Source organism: Nicotiana tomentosiformis, chromosome 1 (assembly GCF_000390325.3).
Source record: "Nicotiana tomentosiformis chromosome 1, ASM39032v3, whole genome shotgun sequence".
Lineage (NCBI taxonomy): Eukaryota > Viridiplantae > Streptophyta > Magnoliopsida > Solanales > Solanaceae > Nicotiana > Nicotiana tomentosiformis.
In genome coordinates, this window is record NC_090812.1 from 100,358,225 (window position 1) to 100,378,774 (window position 20,550).

Here is a 20,550-nt window from a genome sequence, read left to right on the forward strand (position 1 = left end):
CATATTCAACTTTTCAAGTTAATAACTATATGCAGAAAAGTTTCCTATTTAATATGCTTAACTCGTGAGAAGAGGATTAGCATTCAATTAGGTGGAGTTATAATTGACTTGTACTTACCAATTTGTTCCAGAACTGATAAGAGATGTTCCCAGTGGGAATCCTGCTGCTGAGCCAAGCGAAATCTGTTACCATGGATTTCAAATAAAGTAACACCAGCAGCTAATAGTTGCAGAACCAAGAGATAAATTACTGAGGGCGACCTCCATGACTTCAGTCTGCAAAAGCATATACGACAATGTTCTTCATACGTCCTTATCCAGAATGTTGTGTGAATATCAGAAAAGGAAAAGTGAGTTAATAACACTAGGGGAAAGAAAAGCTAGCAAGAAGAAGGAATGAAAATCTCACTTCATCAATCCAATAAGTTTCATCCACCAGGCATCAGCTAATGCCCGTTCCGCACCCAAAATAGCCAATACAATAAGAAAAACCACTTCCAGCAGAATAGTAAGAACTGAAAATAGAAAAACAAACCACAACAGAACTCTCCCTTTGAAACGGAATCCTACATAAATCAAAAACATTTATGAGTAATAAAATATGTGTAAAAAGGGGGAGAGGGGGGCGCAGAGAGGGAGGGGAGAGAGAGATTCATATTGCTAATGCTGTTTCGATGTATTCAAATAACAAATGCACATTCGGATAATTGGATTAGATGTCATATACTTCTGCACCATTATCCAATTTGGCCATCCTTCAAAAGGGGTCAGGTGCTTGTGCAGAAAGTGAACATAATGACTCATCTAGATGTTGCCAAAAAACACTGACCAATTATCAAAAAATTTAAGATAGCATGAAGAGAAGGAAATTTTACCTTTGAAATGCATCCCTAATCAAGGCTAAAATTAGGAAAAGCGAATCTTGCAAAAGCAACTTTACCTCTTTTTGGTGCAGTAAATCGCAGAAGAAGAGAAGACACCAAATTGACAAGAGAAATCAAACTCCAATTGAGTAAACCAGCTGCATAGAGACGGCAGAGATAAGATAGGTTCAGTCACAGAAGAACCTTTGTCAGGTAAGTTACAGAAGAATTCCCACAAAAGGGACATATGTTACACCAAAACTATGAAGACTGACGGTTTTCTAATCAGTGACTTTACTCTATATTGTGTCAGACTTATTAATATGAAATTGAAAACATAAATGAGATAACTTCTATAGAAAAAGAAAATTTCATTAGAGGGTAATAGTAGAGAGTTACAACATGGAGGACCAGCTCTCAAATACTAAAATAATCAAGAACCAAAAACCTTGACTACTGTATACCTGTTGCATATGGGCTTCGCCCATTTTTTGCCCAACAAAAATAGTTTACTTATTCAATAGCAGAAACAAGAAAGGACTCTGAAAGTGACACAGACAAAATACTATGTTTGAATTACATTTAGGATAGCTCTCTTTTCAAACCCTTCATCGTAATTGACCGCAGTCATCAATATTTAACTACCATCGCCAATCTCTCTTCCTTCTTATCTTGATCCTTGGTGGTGAAATTCAGTTGGGCAATTACTCCTTGTGTTCACAAGTTTTACTAAATCATTATATCTTATGACCTTGCTGGTACCCAGAGTTTCCTCTTTCTACTAACTTCAATCATGGATTAATTTGACATTACTTTTCGGCCAAAGGAAAAAATAGAAAAGTAAAATGCCAAGCATAGAATGAGATATAACAATAACAACTATGCCTCAACTCCAAAATACTTGGAGTCAGCTTTATGAATCGTACAACTACAACATTTATGCCCCAATTCCGGGCCTTTAAGGCCTGTATTTGCAGTCCCTCTATCTATTCCAGATATTTCCAGGCCACCACAATTGACAAAACCTGATCTAGGGACCCTGACAAGGGGATCGGCACTGTACTTGTACCATACCACAATGGAAGCCTACAACTCAATTGAAGATCAAATACGTATAGTCTAAGTTGCTCCGACACGGCAGTTTAGGTGTCGCACCCGTGTCGAAACGACACTAGTATGGGTATGGGAATGGGATCCGTACCGGATCTGGTCAAACAATTTTGGGTAGTTTGACCACGACGGACGGAAAAATTCGAGACGAAATACAATTTGATTCCCGAAATAAGAACCATAACTAGGGTAAATTTGAAAAAAAATAGCATACCTTATCTAGTAAATCAATCCTTTACTTATCTACAATTTGAGAATAAAAAGAAAATTCACACTTCACAAGCTATACGTAAGTATTCCACAAAATTTCTCATAACTTAGAGATATTTTTATATTTTTATTTTTTTGAATTATTTTTAGCCGAATCCCCGCACCCATATCCGTACTAGGATCCGTATCCCCGAATCTTAGAATTTATATGTCGAAGGATCCGACCTCTAGATCCGCACCCGTGTCCGAGCAACTTAGCTTATAGATACTTCTTCCATGTTGGTTGAAACCATAAATAATGTATGAATCGAAACAATTGACATGTTTATACACTGCACAAAGGTTCAATTTTCTATGATGGTGGTGTTGAGGTCAGCTTACATGTACTTCGACTATTCCACCACGTACCTGCTACCTCCCACCTGCACAGTTATCGGGTACATCTACCCACAAAGATTAGGTAGATGGAAAGAGATCACCTAGCTTTTTAACACTGCACAAATGTTCTACTTATAGGATCTAAAGAATGGAGTTGAATAAAAAATTTCCAGAATGGCATCTAAGTAACTAACATCGGTTAATTTTTACATGATTTAAAATAATTAAGGTGTATAAATGTTCCGATAAGGGAATTACTGTAACTTTATTCCAGTTATATTACTCGTGATTCATAAAACTACCTAGTGGCTGAAAAAGTACCACCTCCTAAATATTTTATCACATAGCTCGCTCGCAAAATGCATGAATTTGCTATAGTAGCCTCGATTTTCTTGTCGAAGTTGCAAGACAAGGTTCCAAATATTTCAGAATTTGAGGCTTTAAATGCACACCAAGTTTGAGAGTAGTAGAATTACAGAAACTGCTTGCTCTGTACAGAAGATATGCTTGCGATACATCTAGTCTGATCAATATGCCCAAAATTTCAGAATTTGAGGCCTTATGATGCAGTCTTTAGGAGAATATTAATACTCTACGGTGACTGATTGACCAGGTCTTAAGGTCGGTCCTAATCCTATTTATTACTACTAAGCAAACGTTCGATAAACCTAATTCGTAGCTTTTTGAACAATTCATGTCTTTACATTCTAAAGATTCGCTAACTCTTTCGTGATTTCACTTCTAAGCTGAGGGGAAATGGTAGTGTTGCTCCTTTGTTTACCTATAGATAACGGGCATGAGACATGGATATAGCCTCTTAAATGCAATGGGAAGGCTACATACAGTAAACCCACATTCTTCTCCTACCCTGCACAGCTGCATTCATAAACCCCTTAGTAACTTCTTTTCTAAGATACATGACCTGAATATTCTGTAAGTTCTCGAACATTACATGCTGTCCGAAAGTGCTACACAATATGCTCTAATGCTGCTCGTGTAATTTAAACTTCCAAACTGCAAATACACAGACCGTGGTAAACTTGAATTTCGCAAGCCTAACATGACCGTTACTTCAAATACTGTTCAAGATTTCTAGGTGGCAGATCACAGTATTCACCAAAGTCAACATCTTCCAACTAATAATTAGAGCTATAGAGTAATTAGGATGTTGAGATAATTTCAAGATTGTGAAATATGAATCAATGTTAAGTCAACATAATCCAACTATACTTGAGTGTCAATTCAAGATAACACAGCACTTAGGTACGTTTACCAAGAATCTGGAATAAATATTTGGTAAAGGAGATAAAGTTTAAATCTTCACCTGATAAGAGCAGAGATGGCAGCACAAAACCACGAAGAAAACTTCCCATTATCAATTCATCCACATTATTCAATCCAATGGAAGTTTGGTTTGAGAGGCCAAATTAAATCACAAAATCTTGCTGAAGAACTAAGGCCTATATGATAATGAAAGATTGACCAAATCTTGATTAGAGCAGAACCCCATTAAGAAATTGGGGTTCTATTTAAGTAATTGTAATGTATGTGAGAGAAGCGGAATTGAAGGTGTATGTATCTACAGAGGGCCTGATTTGATCGTTTTCATACTAGGAAATTTGGACCAATGGGGTTCTTCCAGTTTGAGACACGAGGCTGTTCTAGCCATGGCTTGAACAGAAAGGGTATTCCTGTAATCCTTCACGTCAAAAATGAACACACTTTATTTTATTTTTTAGTATTCATTTTTTTATCTTGAAAAGATTGGTTTTACATTTAAAAAAATTATAAATATGAGTATTGCAATCTATCTTGAAATAATTGGTTTTACGGGTTTTTTGAGAATTGATTTTGGGTATTTTTTTTGTTAAAAGGTTACTAAAATACTTGGTGAGGCTAATAGATAAAATGACTAAAAATTTTGTTTGCTTCCGAGTATATTTACTTCTTTAAAAAAAAGAGTAAATAATTAAGAGTTCACACACATGCCTTCAAACAAAAAAAAAAGAGTTCACACCATAGAAAAACTAGGTCCATATGGTAAAAAGTTGAAAGCTCAAAAAGTGCATATATTTTTTTTAAACATTTTGAAAATATTGGAGATGACCTCATGTCAATAAGTAACATAGAACGAATTTTAAAAAAAATATATATGTAGAACAATTACAATTTATAAGTACTCACACACACAATAGGAATATACATGTTAACAAGAACAAGCAGAACCGATATAAATAATTTTTTTTAAAACATTTTGAAAATGATTGGAGATGACCTCATATCAATAAGTAACATAGAACGATTTTAAAATATATATATATATATATATATATATATATATATATATATATAACGATTATAATTTATAAGTACTCACATACACAATAGGAATACACATGTTCACAAGAACAAGCAGAACCGATATAAATAAAAAAAATTTAAATATTTTGAAAATGATTGGAGATGACCTCATATCAATAAGTAATATATCATGATTACAATTTCTAAGTGCTCACACACAATAGGAGTACACATGTTCACAAGAACAAGCAGAACCAACATAAAAACTCTTTGATAAAACTTTGACCTTTCTCACTAAGCTTTCTATGTCATGTTCTAATTTGTTAATTAAGTTACATGTATTTTTTCCTATAAGTAGTATATAAAGTATTTTCTTGTTAAATTTAACCGGTTTGACTTGCACGACTCCACTTCAAACTATTTGGATGTCGGCATATCGCTTATAAACAATTGAAAAACATTAGTATTTGGAAAGGAACTGAAAAAAATACATATAAACCTAATAACTTAACCAACCATCTCCGCCTTTATTCCTCTTACTTTTATACATTCTTTACTTCTCGTTCTTATGTGATTTTTTAACTATTAAAGAATTTTTTAGTATTTCAAAATGGTTATAATATACCAATTGGGCATTGCAAGGCAAAAGACAGGGCGGTTTTGCAATACATGAGCAGGACAAGTATACAAGAGTAGTAAAGACAATTTAAGAAGAAAAAAAAGGAAGGCATTTGATGGGATTGGGAGTGAATGCTTAAAAATTTAGATGATTGATGATGAAGTTACAATTGCTATAGTACAACTTCAATTTCTTCGTGTAATCAGTTGATTTTCTCCGCTAGCCAGTCAGATTAATACAAAGTAATTACTATTACACGTTATTTGAATTATATTATTTTTAAATTGTTTACCATTTGGCTTTTACAACAGACCGAAAATGGTCCATTGGAATTTGATAGAGTCGATCAATCAACAAGATGCTTTTGGGACCTCTGAGAATAACTTCTTTTTTTTAAAAAAAGAATTTTTACATTCTTATACACTATTTGAAATTTTATTATCCTCCCAACTCAAATTTTAATTTAATTATACAGTCATATACAATTTACCAATTATGTATATTTTAGAAATTTAATGAGAATAAATTAACTTCTATAATCACTCTAGCGTACATATCTCACTCCCCCATGTTTGTCTCTCCTTACCCCCCCACGTTTCTTCAATATCTTCCTCCATTAACGTCCGTTGTCATTCTTCTTCAAAAATCCCTCTCGATTTTTACAGATTCCAGCTCTAAATCCTACCAAAATTGTAGTTGCTTAAATTTTTCCTTAACTTTCAATAAAGAAGAAAGCACTTTTGAAGATTAGCCCTAAAAAAGCTAAAGTAATGGAGGATATTCCTACTTTTAATTTGGGTGTTTTCTCACAGGATTCATCCAAAAAAGTTTCAAAATCAGCACATGCAAAATCAGAGCAAAGCTCAAATTTTCCCCTCATGAAGCTAGGGCAGAAGCTCTAACAAAACATAAGCATGATAGGGATGCTGGTGAAGCCTCGACATCTGGTAAATCTGTAAAGCGGAAGGGCAAAGAAATTATTTCCGATGATGATTTCGTCGAAGAAGAAGTTATCACGAAACTTGCAAAAAAAATCAGAGTTTCTCCTACTGTTAAACCTTCAAATAAGAAGAAGGTTCAAAAATCAGCTAAAACTATACCCCAACAGTCATTTGAGAAGGTAAAATTTTAGTAGTTTCAATTTTATTTTATTTTTTAAAGTTAAAAAACTTGTTCTCATGAACATGAACATACATAATTTTTGTTTTTTTGTATTTATAGAAATTTTGTCTACGTCGTATAGATTTGTTGTAGGTTAACAAAATTTCTACATTTCCCTCTAAATTGTAGATTTCTTGTATATTATTCGAAATCATCTAGTTAGGGAATGTACTACATGATTTAGTTGGTTTTATTGGTTATTATTTGCTATATTTTGTAGATGTTAGTTTCATTTACTGTAGAGAAATTGTATATATTATGTATAGTTCTTAATTTCTAATTTCTTGCTCTAAACATAATTTTATTAGTGCATTTGTAACTTTAATGTAGTCGGTTGTTATATATGTTTACTAATGTAAAAATTTACTTGTATACAATGTATTAATATTTTTCTGATTGTAGCTAAAATATAGTAGAAATGTAGTTATTTTGTTTTCTGGTTTTAAAACAAGTTTTATTAACTTGCTGTTTATTTTGGTGCAGAATCGACCATTTTCTGCACCACATGATGTTGATTATGGCAGCACTAGGTTCCAAACATTATCCAACCCTGCTATTCCTGGCCAAATCAAGGATTTACTATCTGAAAATGGGTTAAAGCTGTTTAAGAAGACATGTTTTGGGCATTTTCTTTCCTTGCCCAAAATATGTATCCAAAATCAGGCAATTCACCTTCTCATGAAGTATGAATTGAACGCATCTGGTTCCGACTTTTTTACAGCAGAGATAAAGGATGAGAGGTTGAACTTTGGGTTGAGAGAGTTTGCCCTGATCAGTGGCCTTAGATGTTTTACAGAAATGACAGAATTTGATTACATAACTAAGTATGACAGTAACATAATGAAGAGTTATTTTTCGAACAAGGAAAAAGTTGAGAAGTCATACTTGAAACAAATTGTAACCAGCCGTAGTTGGGTGAACGATGAGGATGCAGTCAAGCTATGTATTCTCTATCTGATAGAATTCTTCCTCTGTCCTTCAGACAAAGATAATTTAGGTTTAATAGACCATTTTAGGTTCTACTTGGTAGACTCGGGACAGTATTTGAACTATGCATGGGGTATCGAATCTTATATGCAATTGCTTCAGTCCGTTAGGCACAAGCTCAACCTTTCTGTGCATTTTTTATGTCATTCGAGGTTTTGCACTAGCTATGCAAATATGGTTGTATGAGTGTTGATCTACAGTCAACACGAATATAGCTACAAGGGTTGGTAGTTCGATCCCACGCATACTTAACTGGACAGTTAGTAAGGACAAGATATGGTTATCTGTATTAGAAGATAGAATGATCAAACCATCATGGATCAAGGTAAATAGTTTTCACTTCTGGGCAGACAATATAATACAAATTATCTACACATTTTATAAATCTTATGACTAGGTCCCTCATATTTTTTTCACTCAGTTCACCAACATAATTGAACCACCAGAAGAGCTTTCAAGAATGAATTTGCCATATAAAGTTGAATATATCCTTGAAGAAGCTGAAACAAAGGCCGGGCATCCGACAGATGCTCCATCTCCATCAAGACATAAGCAGACAATGGGAATAGATGACAAGCAAGATATTGTGAAACAAATAAAAAAATTAAAAAAAAATATTGATAAGGTAACATCTATACATAATCCTAGATGGTTTCTTTAATTTATGTTATGCAAATTATTTTGTTAACTCTTTCTATTTTAATATGTAGGTGGGTTCAGACCTTGAAACCTTCAAGAAAGAGGTATACATAATTCTTGATTTTTAATCTTCTTTATATATATATATATATATATATATATATATATATATAAGATACATTATAACTATTTTTTGTTCTTTAGGTTTTTGAAGAACTAGGTAGCATTCGAGTGCTACTCAATGATTCCATTAAGTCTGTTTTACAGGCAATAAACAGTCAAAAGGATAATATTGATGCTAAGGTTTCATTCGAAATATATTCATTTTGGACAATAATTTTTACCATGTGTAAGTTTCTATTATCATTCATAAAGTATATAGCCTAACAAATTATACTTGCAATTTACTGGCAATTCTACAAAAAATGATGAGCATTACAAAGAAAAAGAACAATCAACACATTTCGGGCAGTAGTGCTAAACCAGTATTGGCCAGCAAGAGTAAAACAAGTATCTACATTATATTAACATTATATCTACATTATATCTACAATATATCTACATATCGCCTAAATTACCAACAAATAATCTACATTATATTTTCAATGGTTTTCTTAGATACAGGACACATGAATGACATTCAAATTGAGGAGAATGTTCCTGTAGGTGTTGACTTATCTTCCCAATTTCAAGGGGCATTGGATGAAGAAAATGCAGGTATGATTTAGTATAATTTATCATCATATTTCATAATACATTTTGCATATCAGCTACAGGATAACATTTCAACAAATTTACTACAATTAAACTACAATTTATCTACAGTGTTGTTAATGTTTACTACAAATTATCTACAATTTTATTAAGCTGTACACATTTATTGTAACAGAGAAATAAACTATGCATGTGGACTCTCCAAAACAGGATGCTAAAGTTGGCATTCCAGGAGAGCATTTAAATGAGGAGAAGGAGACTACAAAAATATAATCTCCCATTCAACAAGAAAACGTTATACAACAGGGAGACGATTGTTGTGAAGATTTCAGTGGTATTATATGTTACAATATAATTGTAGGAAAAAAAACAGATTTTATATAAGTTTCAATTTTTCAAAAAGAACTGATGCAACATACAATGTTGTTCTTTTGTTTTAAATTTTGAAGGTGAAACAGCCGACTACATTAATGTTGGTGATTCGGACAATGACTCCAGGTCTGAAAAATGGGAAGTAACACTTGATGATTTTGAGTTGCCGGAGAACTTCTCCAGATTGTTAAGTTCGACGAGCTTAATGAAGATGAAACAACCCCTGTGCATCAAGGAAGAACAAGGCAGGCTGGAAAGTATGCCAGATCCCTATTTCTCCCTTTTTACAGTTCTGGGGGAAGCACTTCTGTTGGACCTCCAATTTTCTTCATCAAGCAACCATTTACTAGGGTTATTGGCGATGATATTGATCCTGACTTGTTGGAAGAATTCAATAAGTGGTTATACTCTGGTACCGATACGGTTTCAAAGAGGTTAGATTATACAATTTTTTCATATTTTCGAGTGCATTCAATTTTTGGATTTCCAATTGAAACTACATATTAATTGTAATTGCTATGTGTTTAAATAGGAGAAAGGCGCTTTATTCTTTAAAAGATAACCAGCTCAAGTCGTGGTATGATATTGGAGTGGAGAAAGTTAATAAAAAAGAGTGGTTTTATACTTTGGCACATCCCGGGCAAGTCCTCAACGACACGGTAAACACATACCCTGGCTGTAGTATTCTGTAATTTAAGAAGTATGTAGTTTTTTTTGTTTTAAAATTATAGTTAAATTGTATGAAGCATTAATAAATCATGAAATCTATTTTTTTTTACAGCACATTGATGTTATTTTATACTATCTGAGGAAGAGAGGAAAGGATGGTCCTCAAAATAAAGCACGGTTTACAACCACTGACTGTATGTTCAAGACTAGAATTGAACAAATTTATCATAGGTACATTAATGCTCCTGCCGATAAGAAGTTTGTTGTTGTCAAACCCCAGGACGTCGTATCAAAATACATATTGGGGTACAGGTTACTTGTAAATATTGCATGAGATAAGGTTGATTTTGTGATTATACCCATAAATATTGTGGAGAAATTTTATTAGTTGTTGGTTGTGTTTGACATTACCGATAGGGTTCTATATGTTTATGATTCTATGGTCTCTTCACGAAATCACAACCTTGTTGAATCTGTTGTCAACAAGTTTGCTGTTATGATCCTCTTCTACTTGTCATGCATCGGCTTCTATGGCAAGCGTCCAGACATCAACTACAAGAATACAAAGGCATACATTGAAAAAGGTGTTACTGATCCTCTTGACATTCAGTGGTTGGTCGGTGAGATACCCTAGCAAAAAGAGGGATCACTGTATGAAAAAGTTATTTTTCCTTCTATCTATTTAACAGATTTTATTTTACAATGAATGCTAAATATTTTCCCCTAATTTTTTTTGCAGTGACTGTGGTGTATACGTGGCTGCATTTGCAGAATATGTCAGCATTGGAGAGCTAGAGATTTCAAAGGAAAACCTTTCTGATATTGATCAACACCGTAGATGCTATGGGGCGCTATTTTGAGATTATGCTAGGAAAAGCAAGAGCTTGGTACAATTAGTAAAAGTGAGGTGACTGGCAGATTAGTAAGAAGAAAAGATACACCAGCTGTGAACGAGAAAACACAAGTCCAGAAAAAGAAGAATTAGTTGCCCTTTTCTGTAGAAAAATTATAGTTAAATTGTTTAGTTGTAGCTGGTTTGTAATAAAGTTGTAGACAAATTATTAACTAAGAACAAGTCAGCTACAATTTATTTGTAGCAGATTTGTTCTACAATTGTTTTACCTTTTGTTTTGTTATTTTGTCCAGAATTTTACTACTTAGAATAGAAAATATATGGGTTTTTTTTCGGTTGAAAGTTGTTAGTACTTGATCTCGATATTGTTAGCATATAATTTCTTTACAGTTTAACTACAATTATGTCTACAACTAATATACAAAAAATACATAATCCATTCAATTTTAAGCAGTGTTGTTAGAAAAGGCTGAAATAAATAAACTCAGTAATTGAACAAAACAACTACAAACCAATTGTATTAAGAGTTGAAAATATTTTATTATACGAGACAGTCTTTATTTAAAGTAGCAACATAATTACACCTCAACTATAATTCTCCAGAACTAAACAAATACAACTTCGTATCTTAAACTACATATTATCTTCAACAGTACTCAGGAAAAAAAATCTTGTGACTGTATCAATTTTTATTTCCTTTTGGAAGCATTCTTACAAGATCTTTTGTTATGCCCTTCTAGTCCGCAGTTGCCACATGAAACCTTGTACTTCTTTGCATTTACTTCATCATATGGTTTGTATCTTTATTTTTGAGGTCTCCCTGGCTGTCTTTTCCCAGTAGGTGACATCACAACTTCTTCAGCTATATGTTGTGGCACATTCCATTTGCTTTCGTTAGGCAGCGGGTCTACTGGTATTTTATAAGTATGCAAAAGTCTCTCCCTCGTGTAATAAGGAGAACAATAGTTTTCATAAGACTCGTTTCTGTGCCTCAAAGCCGCCAAAGCATGTGCACAAGGAAGTTCATCAAGCTGGAGTTGTCCACAACTACATCTTTTGTTTTGAAGGGAAACAATGAATCGCTTCACACCATCTATCACAATATGGATGTGATCTCTGGAAGCCCTCACCTACAATTTCATTACAAACACACAACAAGTTGTCAGCAACATATGCAAAATAACTACAATTATACAACACTTTATCTACAATTAACAGTATATATTTAGTTTGATGGAATCAATGATCTGATGTTACTGGCTATAGCTTACTCTCATCTTCTGCGATAATGTCCTGTTGTCGTCCAACTCTTTGTTGTATTTTTTTCCAAGGTATGTGAACGTACCCTTTGCTTTCAATAACTTTTCATTAGTCCAACGTTCAAGAAGAATCCTCATGTACTCTAATAGTTCTACTACGGGCAGCTCTCTTGTATCTTTTGTTATCGCATTTAATGACTCTGCAATATTTGATGTCATCATCCACGTTCTGATCTCCGTAGCATGTACCCGAGACCATTTGTGATAGCCAATATCATATAGGTATACTTTAACACGTGTGTCGATCTCTTCAATCTGTGACATTCTTTCATTAAATTCATCAAGCATGTATGATCGTACCGTGGCAAAGTACAATTCGCTTAACTTTAGATGACCCTTCTTGAACTTTGACCTTACATTTGTCCAAATATGCCACATACAAGCATAATATGGCATGCCGGTATAAACAGTAGATGCTGCCTTCAAGATACTCTTATTCTGGTCCGAAACAACACACATATTTGGTTTTTCACCATACGCATGTTTGAATTGCTCAAAAAACCACGTCCATGATGCGTCATTTTCTGAATCAACAACAGTGTATGCCAGTGGTAATATGCTACCTATCACACATGTGGCAAAAAAAAAAATTCAATTTCTTTAATAAAACTTGAGAGTATAAAAAATACATACTAAAAAATAACTTTATAATAATATTTCTACAATTAATTTACAATTAATCTACAATACATGCTGCATCCATTGTGCTATCTGTTAACATTATTCCCCTATATGCTGACTTCAAGAAAGTACCATCAACTACTACAACTAGTCTACAATACTCCAAACCCTTGATGGACGTACTAAGTGCAACAAATGCGTACAAGAAACAGTCATCTTCAGTTTTCTGCAATTTAACTAATGACCCCAGATAAGTCTTCTCTAGAATATACAAATAACTTGGCAAGCGACTGTAGGAATCAACAGAATGACCTCTCAAAAATTTCAAAGCCTTTTCCTTTGCTCTCCAAGCTTGCATGTATGTTAAGTTCACACCATATTCCGATAACATATCAGCTCGTATATCTTTTGGTGTGTATATTGTCTCAGGATCTGCATATTTTGGTATAAGCATGCTACCAACTACCATGGCAGTAGGTTTGCGTTGTATGTATTGTCCATCAAAGAGCATGTGTGCAAGCTGTTGAATTTTCGAACCTTGAACAATGCTGATTCTTTTATGCTGGTGGACTTGATGTGCCATGTACAATTATCCCCAATACATACAAGGCAGTAGCTACAGAATAAAAACAATTTAAAAAATGTGATGAAAAATATAGCTACAAAATAAGAGGCTGCTTAAGCACAAAAATCTTATATTAAACCATTTATATACAATTTATATACAAACAAACTACAAATTATACAAAATTTATATACAAAGAAACTACAAATTGTACAAAAAAATTCCAAAAACACTACAAATTAAACAAAAATATGAATTCGACAATTAAATTGTTCCTACCTTCTTGCGTTAGACATTTTCACCCTAAATTGAAACTTATTCATGACAAAATAGTGCTTCATTGCACTGACGATTGTTTGCTTGTCTTGGTAGACTTGGCCTACTTCAATAATATTTGGCGTACAATCTGTTATGATGATACTTTCATATTCCACAATCGCCGGAGATGTTGGCCTATCAATCAACTTCACTGTTTCTCATACTTCTCCAATTTTGTTACAATTGCTTGATAATTGAACCACTTTAGACATACGATAATCGGATGAACCTGCACTCAATTAAAAGTATCTACAACTCAGACCTATATTGTAGATAGGTTGTAGTAAAATCGTAGAACACGTGAAATTGAATACTTCAATAGACATAACAATTGAACTATATTTGTCATGTAGTATCATTGTAGATATGTTGTAGAAATATTGTAGAACACATGAAACTGACAAAACATCACCACTGAAAAACAGAGCAAACCTGTAATTGTGCTCGAATTAGAGATATTGCATTCCAAATCGAAATCACGCACTGTTATACACATCAGATACATTCCTAAGCTTTTGTTTTCCTTTTTCGTCTCCATGTATACTCGAACTCCCATATCGTTTCGAATTTCCAGTGGAGGACAACGTTCGTTGACAGTGTATTTGATTTTAATGATTTTTGTGGAGGTATCGATCATTAGATGCTCTGCAATTGCAGAATTCAATTCACTATAATTTGAATCCTCGTTGACTACAATTCCATCAACATTAAAATCTTTGTATCTCCCAATGCTATCCCAGTAACCATTTAGCTAAAGCATAATCACTAATTTTGACATTATGTCGCGAAATTCAATACAATTGTAGATAATTGTTTGCAATTTTTTTTTCTTCAAAACCTTCACTTATGGAAAACCAGAGAAAACAGAGAAAACCAGAGAATAGAACTTGATTATGCTGCGAAAATCATCAAAGAAAATCGACGTAATAGCATGATTCTACAAATACATTGGCTTGATTAATGTGTGATGATTGCGTCAGTAAAATCTCTGAAGAATCCTACGCGATCCCAAATTCCATCCTATGCGGTCCCAAATTCCAGCGTCTAAAAAAGGAAGGCTACTGCAAAAAGGATTCTACTTTAAATAAATATATATATTTTGTAGATAAAACTTGTTTAGGTAGGATAAATAAATAAAAGTGAACATTTTTGGTAATAAAGTTTCAAATAGTGTATAGGAAAGAAAAAATTTCTTTTTAAAAAAAAACAAAAATCAAAGTCCATCATCATGATGGTGGAGTTAGGCCCGAAATCCAACCTGTATATTTCAAAAACTTTGATTACATGGAGGACATACACCATAGCCTCGATTACCACCAATCTAATGGGAACTTGTACAAACCTGTGGGAATAACTGTTCTAGAGAAATCAAGAGGGAGGGGACTTGAGAAATTGAAAGCTATTCTCGTTTAAGTTGGTGGTTTATTTAACTCTGAATGTAACAAGTCGCAATTCCAAAGCCACTGCACCAACTATTTCCGAAGGGGGTTGGAATTTAGCGTTAATTTATATTTATTTTTACTTAATTAACTCGATTCACAGCGAGTGAACAATACCAGTACTTCGCGTCCACCATTGGTTTTAAGTATGAAGACACTGAAGTAGAGTTGGATAGGTCTCTCATTTTGCGCTATTATGAGCAAAACTTCCTACTTCTAGGCTCTAGCAATTGTGAAAATTTCATATCCCTGGACCTCCTTCCCCATTTATGGGATTGCACTGGGTTTATTGTTATTATCGTCATATCCCTAGACCTGTTAATGATGCTCATCGGTTGAACGATTTGCTCTTTTTTCATTACTACTATTTAGCAAATTCTGCAACTATGGTAGAAGATCTTCAACTATATCTTTTTAAAGGATTATTGCAGTCAGAGAAAATTACAACAAGGATGGTCTCCAACCGACATTTTCTAGCATTAGAAAAAAGAAGAAAACCCAAGAAACAGACAAGGAACCAAGGTTTCTCACTTGGATTTCTTTCCCTGCTTCTTTTTTATCACTTCATCAATGTACATTATACCTTTGCCTTTGTAAACTTCAGGAGGCTTACAGCTCCTTACAGAAGCAGCAAACTGATGTACCCTATACTTGTCAATCCCAGTGCAGCAAATCACATTGGGTTTGAAACAGAACACGCGAACTGCAGGGGGCACACTCAGTTCAACCTCATGACTGTAGCCGAGCTTGAGGTACAAGAGACGACCCTCGGATTCTGCTCTAGCCTTGAAACCGACTCCAACAATCTTGAGAAAGCGAAAGAATTTAGCTTCCATTGGATGAATTTTACTAATCAACCTGAAACATGAGATGATATAACGAAATCTACATCAGTATAGTAGAAAAATATTGAAGGCCAAACAAGAAAGGACCTAGACAATAATACGTCAAGACAATTTTTACACTATTTGAAGCAAGCATGGAATTGAGAACTTATTCAAAGAGAATGATTTCAAATATCTGAAGTTTCTTTTTGTTATATGGATGATCCGATCCTCAAGGATCATGATTGGGAATTGTTTGATCGACTTTCTATGAGAAAAGGTCAAATAGAATCAACTTGAGTTCGGGACCGTTATTCGAAATTTTAGGGCAATACTGGATTTCAGCTTTTCATGAAAAAATATCAATTGAAATGGAGGGTTTCTTCAAACAACAAGGAGCTCGGTCAACTATTCAATCAAATAATATTGAGCGCCAAGTTTTTTTTTTTCTAAGTGAGGTACATAAGTTTACTAATGATGGAAAATCTCATATTTACAGTAAAGAAATATAGGTTGTACGACTTTCACAAAGTTTCTAAAATTTTCCTTTTCGACAAAACTAAAAGGTTGTTCGTCAACAATAATCATCCTAAATCTAAAGCCCTCCTACATAGTTGTTGATCAAATTTCCAAGAGATAAATGTTCCCTCATCCTATTGACCTCCTGGAATTGGTTGAAAGCCTATATTTGTTTTAACTAGTTTCAACTTATGGGGAAAGTTCACACAATTTGATGTACCATTATCTCTTGAGTGAGAAGTTACAGCTTATCATAATACTTACATTTTGAATTTAATGTCCCTTTAGAATCAGTAAGCTTTTAAATTGTACCCACTCAACAGATCTAATATTCGTGGGTTTCCATTTCTTTGAATCAGTTCCATTTGTGGATGTGTTACCTGTGGTTTCAATTGAAACCTCAATGTCACCTACTTGCAATCTCTGACATCTATGAAAACAAACAATAAATTTATATCAATTGCACATTTGACTTATTGAAGAAGAAGAACCTTTGGACCTGCCGGTGATTTTCTCACAGACGACTATCGGAGATTGAACCACTTCAACTCGTAGTCGGTCATCAAATGGTGCTCGTCGTCGTCGTCGTCGTCGTCGGAGAACCTGAGACTGAATAGGAGGAACCGGGAAATTGGGAGGGGGAGGCTGAAACCAAATGCTAAAACCCTAATAAACCTTTTTAAATTTTATCGGGTGGCCCCAAGGACAAAACCTCAAGCTGTCCTTTGGTTAACTTGCTAGTTATGATGTTTATGAAGTGGGCGTTTGGACATAAGAATTGCAAAATTCCGAAAGTTAAAAGTAAAAATAGTATTTAAAAATTAAAGTTGTGTTTGAAAATAAATATAATTTTGGGTTGTTTTTAAATTTTTGTGAGTTGGTTTGAATGAAAATTTTGAAAAATAATTTTTTGGAGTTTTTCAAATTTTTAAAAAATTTTAAAATTTATTTTTAAATGAAAATTAAAAATTTTATAGCCAAACACTGATTTCGAAAAAGGTAAAAAAAATTCGAAAAATAGTGAAAAAAAATTCATGGCCAAACGAGCTCGAAGTAATTAATAATGAAATTGATTAATAGTTAAAAAATTATTATATATAGATTATTAGTTTAAACAAAATATTTTTATCTTTAAATAGTTAATATATATTTTAACATCTATAATAATATATAGGTTCTTGTATAAATTAATGGTGGTATTATTTAATAACGCCTATGAAAACTCCATTAGTTATACGGAGATATCTTTTTCTTATATATATAACCAACTAAATATTGTATCATCTTACTTTTTTTATTGAACATTTTCCATCTATTAAGGGTTGAGAAAGAGAAAAAAAAATGAAAGCAAGAGAGCAATTAGGACAGAAATAAGGGGAAAGGAAAATAAGACACAAAAGATATTCAAAAAGGAGAGCATCCAAGAAGTTGTTTCTAAGCCTAATGACCTACAAGTCACCAAAACAGCAATTTTATCATTAAGCCTGGTCTCATACTAATTGAAATTTCTAACTATTACCCAAATTAAAGGTAATGACTTAAGATTAGCAACAAATAATATACCTAAACATGAAGATCCCAGCCACCAGCGATGTCTGACCGAGCAAATAAATGCCTAATCAACTCCGCATAACTGAAGATCTGATTCATCGCTACAAATCCAGGTACCAAGTCTTCAAATCTAACACTCCTAGTTAGGGGTGTTCGTCGGTCGGTACAATACGGTATTTAGATATTTCGGTTCGGTATTTTTGATATTCGGTTTCGTAAAATGCTATATCAATACCGTACCTAATTAAATTCGGTATGGTTCAGTTTTTCTCCTTTCGGTTTCGGTTTATTCGGTTCGGTATTTTCGGTTTGAATACTAACTAGTGCATAAAGTCATAGACAATAATATTCTTAATTAAAGTACTCAAAAGTACAAAACTAAAAATATTTGTTGACAAAAGTTTTGTCCAAAACCAGCAAATACCAACCTAGAGAAAGAAAAACTTAGAGAAATATCTTGTTACTTACTTAGAGTTAATTGATGAACTTAGAGAATAAAGAAAAGTAAAATTTTAGATTTCTTATATTTATGTTATAATTAATAAAATGTGTATTGTGTAATATAATATATATTTCGGTACGATATCGGTATTTTGGTATTTCATTTTAAAACACCAAATACCATACCTAATACTAATTTTTTTTAAAACTTAAACCAAATACCATACCGAATACCAAAATTTTCGATTTCGGTACGATAATTCGGTATTTACCAAATTATGCACAGCCATACTCCTAGTATCGTCGGAGCCTATTGTTCTCTGCTTTCAATTTATCAATTTCTCTAATTCCAGTCTTGTCACGCCCCCAAACTGGGGTGGGATGTGATGGCGCTCAACCTATCTTACCCGTTGAGCGGACCGTGTTCTTTCTAATTGAAGGTCATATCAGAACTTAATCTTTAATGAAAGCTAATAAAGTAACTATTTTTACATGTTTTAAAAACTAAACAACACACTTAATATAGTAATGTTCTAACATAACCCACTAACAGTCATGAGCCTCTAAGAAACTGAATTTTAAATATATGGTCTACGAGCATTCCCCGAGAATAATATGAATATCTAAAAATAAATGAAGGTCTGAAAGAGAATACGTACGTTGCCGCTGGAAAGAGTCAATGGAGCTCACCAACTGAATCGGGAAAGTTTGCCTCGAGCCATGCACGTGTTTTTCCACCTAAAAACTCAACGCATGTCACACGACGTGGTATGCCGACTAATAGCTTGTTTGGCCAAACTTATAAAATCTGCTTATTTTGAGAAATGCTTTTTTCAAAAGTGCTTTTCAAAAAAGTACTTTTTGTGAAAATCAATGTGTGTTTGGCTAATCAATTTGAAAAGCACTTTTGAATAGCAATTAGTATTTGGACAGACTTTTAAAAAATACTTCTAAGTGTATTTTTCTCAAAAGTATTTTTCAAAAAAGTGCTTCTGCGAGAAGCTACATTTTTCTGTTTCTCAAAAACTGCTTCTGCTTCTACTCAAAAGCATTTTTTTTCCTTCAAAAAGCTTGGCCAAGCACCTTAACTTTGGCAAAAAAGAACTTTTGGCCAAAAAAATAATTTTGACCAAGAAAAAGTTTGACCAAAGAGGCTATAAGTACCACCAAAGGATACCCAGTATTCTCGTTGACAACTCCCTATGTGGAGGACAAGACTAGCATGGGCTACGTGTGAATATAAAAAATACAACAGGTAGAATTGGCAATTCATATAACAAATACTGAATAATCTAAAAGCCAAAAATAATTCTGAAAACTAAATATTTATTGATATAAAGCTGAAAACTAGGTATGTATCTGATAACTGAAACTAAAGCTGAAAGTTGAGTCACAAACTGATATCTGAAATTGAGGGTGAAAACTGAGTTCTTTTAAAGAAATAACTTTTCTGAAAACTTTGCACGTAGTGGCCCTACATGCGTGAGCATTGTTGCAGCCAAACGCACACGCAAGTATACGCGGTCGTCAAATAATAAAGTGACTAAAAGTCGGATGTCGAACCCACGAGGACTTGTGATTAACTATTAACTAAATTAGACTATCCTAATTATCTAAACAAGAATTAAACCTAAAAATATTTGATTCTAAACTAATTAAATAAAAAATATAAATAATGAACTTTGAACAGAGAAAGAGCAGATTTTTATGATATCAATGTAATGAAAACGATCTAGGGTTATGGGCTATCTAACAATCCTATTGTATTCTTCAATTGAATTGACCGACTAATTTATCTAGCTTATTGGTTGACAGGGTTAATATTGCTCATAAGAATCTGTCGAGTTCTTACTCGCCTATTCAAGCTAAACTAACGCCTATATGTCTATGGAGTTAGAATCAACAAGAACGCATTTATAATTCCTGTAAATCAACCAAGCAAGGCAATTAGGTATATGTCTATCCTAACTACGAATCCGTTCCTCTGATACCAACTTGTCACGACCCCAAATTCCCTCCGTAGGATGTCGTGATGGCACCTAGTCTCTAAGACTAGGTAAGCCTATCAATGCGGAAT

The 20,550-nt window shown here is 33.5% G+C and overlaps 3 protein-coding genes across 4 annotated transcripts in view; all 3 read right to left on the reverse strand.

The window, feature by feature from the left end:
• Positions 1-4,196, reverse strand: part of LOC104107730 (piezo-type mechanosensitive ion channel homolog) — a 36,517-nt gene extending 32,321 nt beyond the window's left edge. Inside the window, exons 1-4 of the mRNA XM_009616607.4 lie at positions 3,886-4,196; positions 941-1,021; positions 410-566; positions 119-276 (exon numbers count right to left, since the gene is read on the reverse strand). Coding sequence (XP_009614902.1) covers positions 119-276; positions 410-566; positions 941-1,021; positions 3,886-3,934 — 445 coding nt within the window. The 5' untranslated portion in view covers positions 3,935-4,196. The remainder of the gene's footprint in view (positions 1-118; positions 277-409; positions 567-940; positions 1,022-3,885) is intronic.
• Positions 4,197-11,679: 7,483 nt separating this feature from the next.
• On the reverse strand, positions 11,680-13,399 carry LOC104107736 (uncharacterized). Its single transcript, XM_009616615.1, has 3 exons — positions 12,886-13,399; positions 12,148-12,758; positions 11,680-12,006 (listed from the first exon to the last, which is right to left on the reverse strand). Exons 1-3 carry the CDS (start codon positions 13,397-13,399, stop codon positions 11,680-11,682), a joined length of 1,452 nt encoding a protein of 483 aa, XP_009614910.1.
• A 2,126-nt stretch (positions 13,400-15,525) lies between these two features.
• Positions 15,526-17,128, reverse strand: LOC108947114 (large ribosomal subunit protein uL6m-like). 2 transcript variants are annotated; one of them, XM_018774662.3, is made up of 2 exons: positions 16,981-17,128; positions 15,526-15,996 (listed from the first exon to the last, which is right to left on the reverse strand). In XM_018774662.3, exon 2 carries the CDS (start codon positions 15,972-15,974, stop codon positions 15,666-15,668), a length of 309 nt encoding a protein of 102 aa, XP_018630178.1. In that variant the 5' UTR covers positions 15,975-15,996; positions 16,981-17,128; the 3' UTR covers positions 15,526-15,665. The 2 variants fall into 2 exon arrangements, with proteins under 2 accessions (XP_018630178.1, XP_018630176.1); XM_018774660.3 differs by having other exon boundaries at positions 16,973-17,117.
• Positions 17,129-20,550: the final 3,422 nt, after the last annotated feature.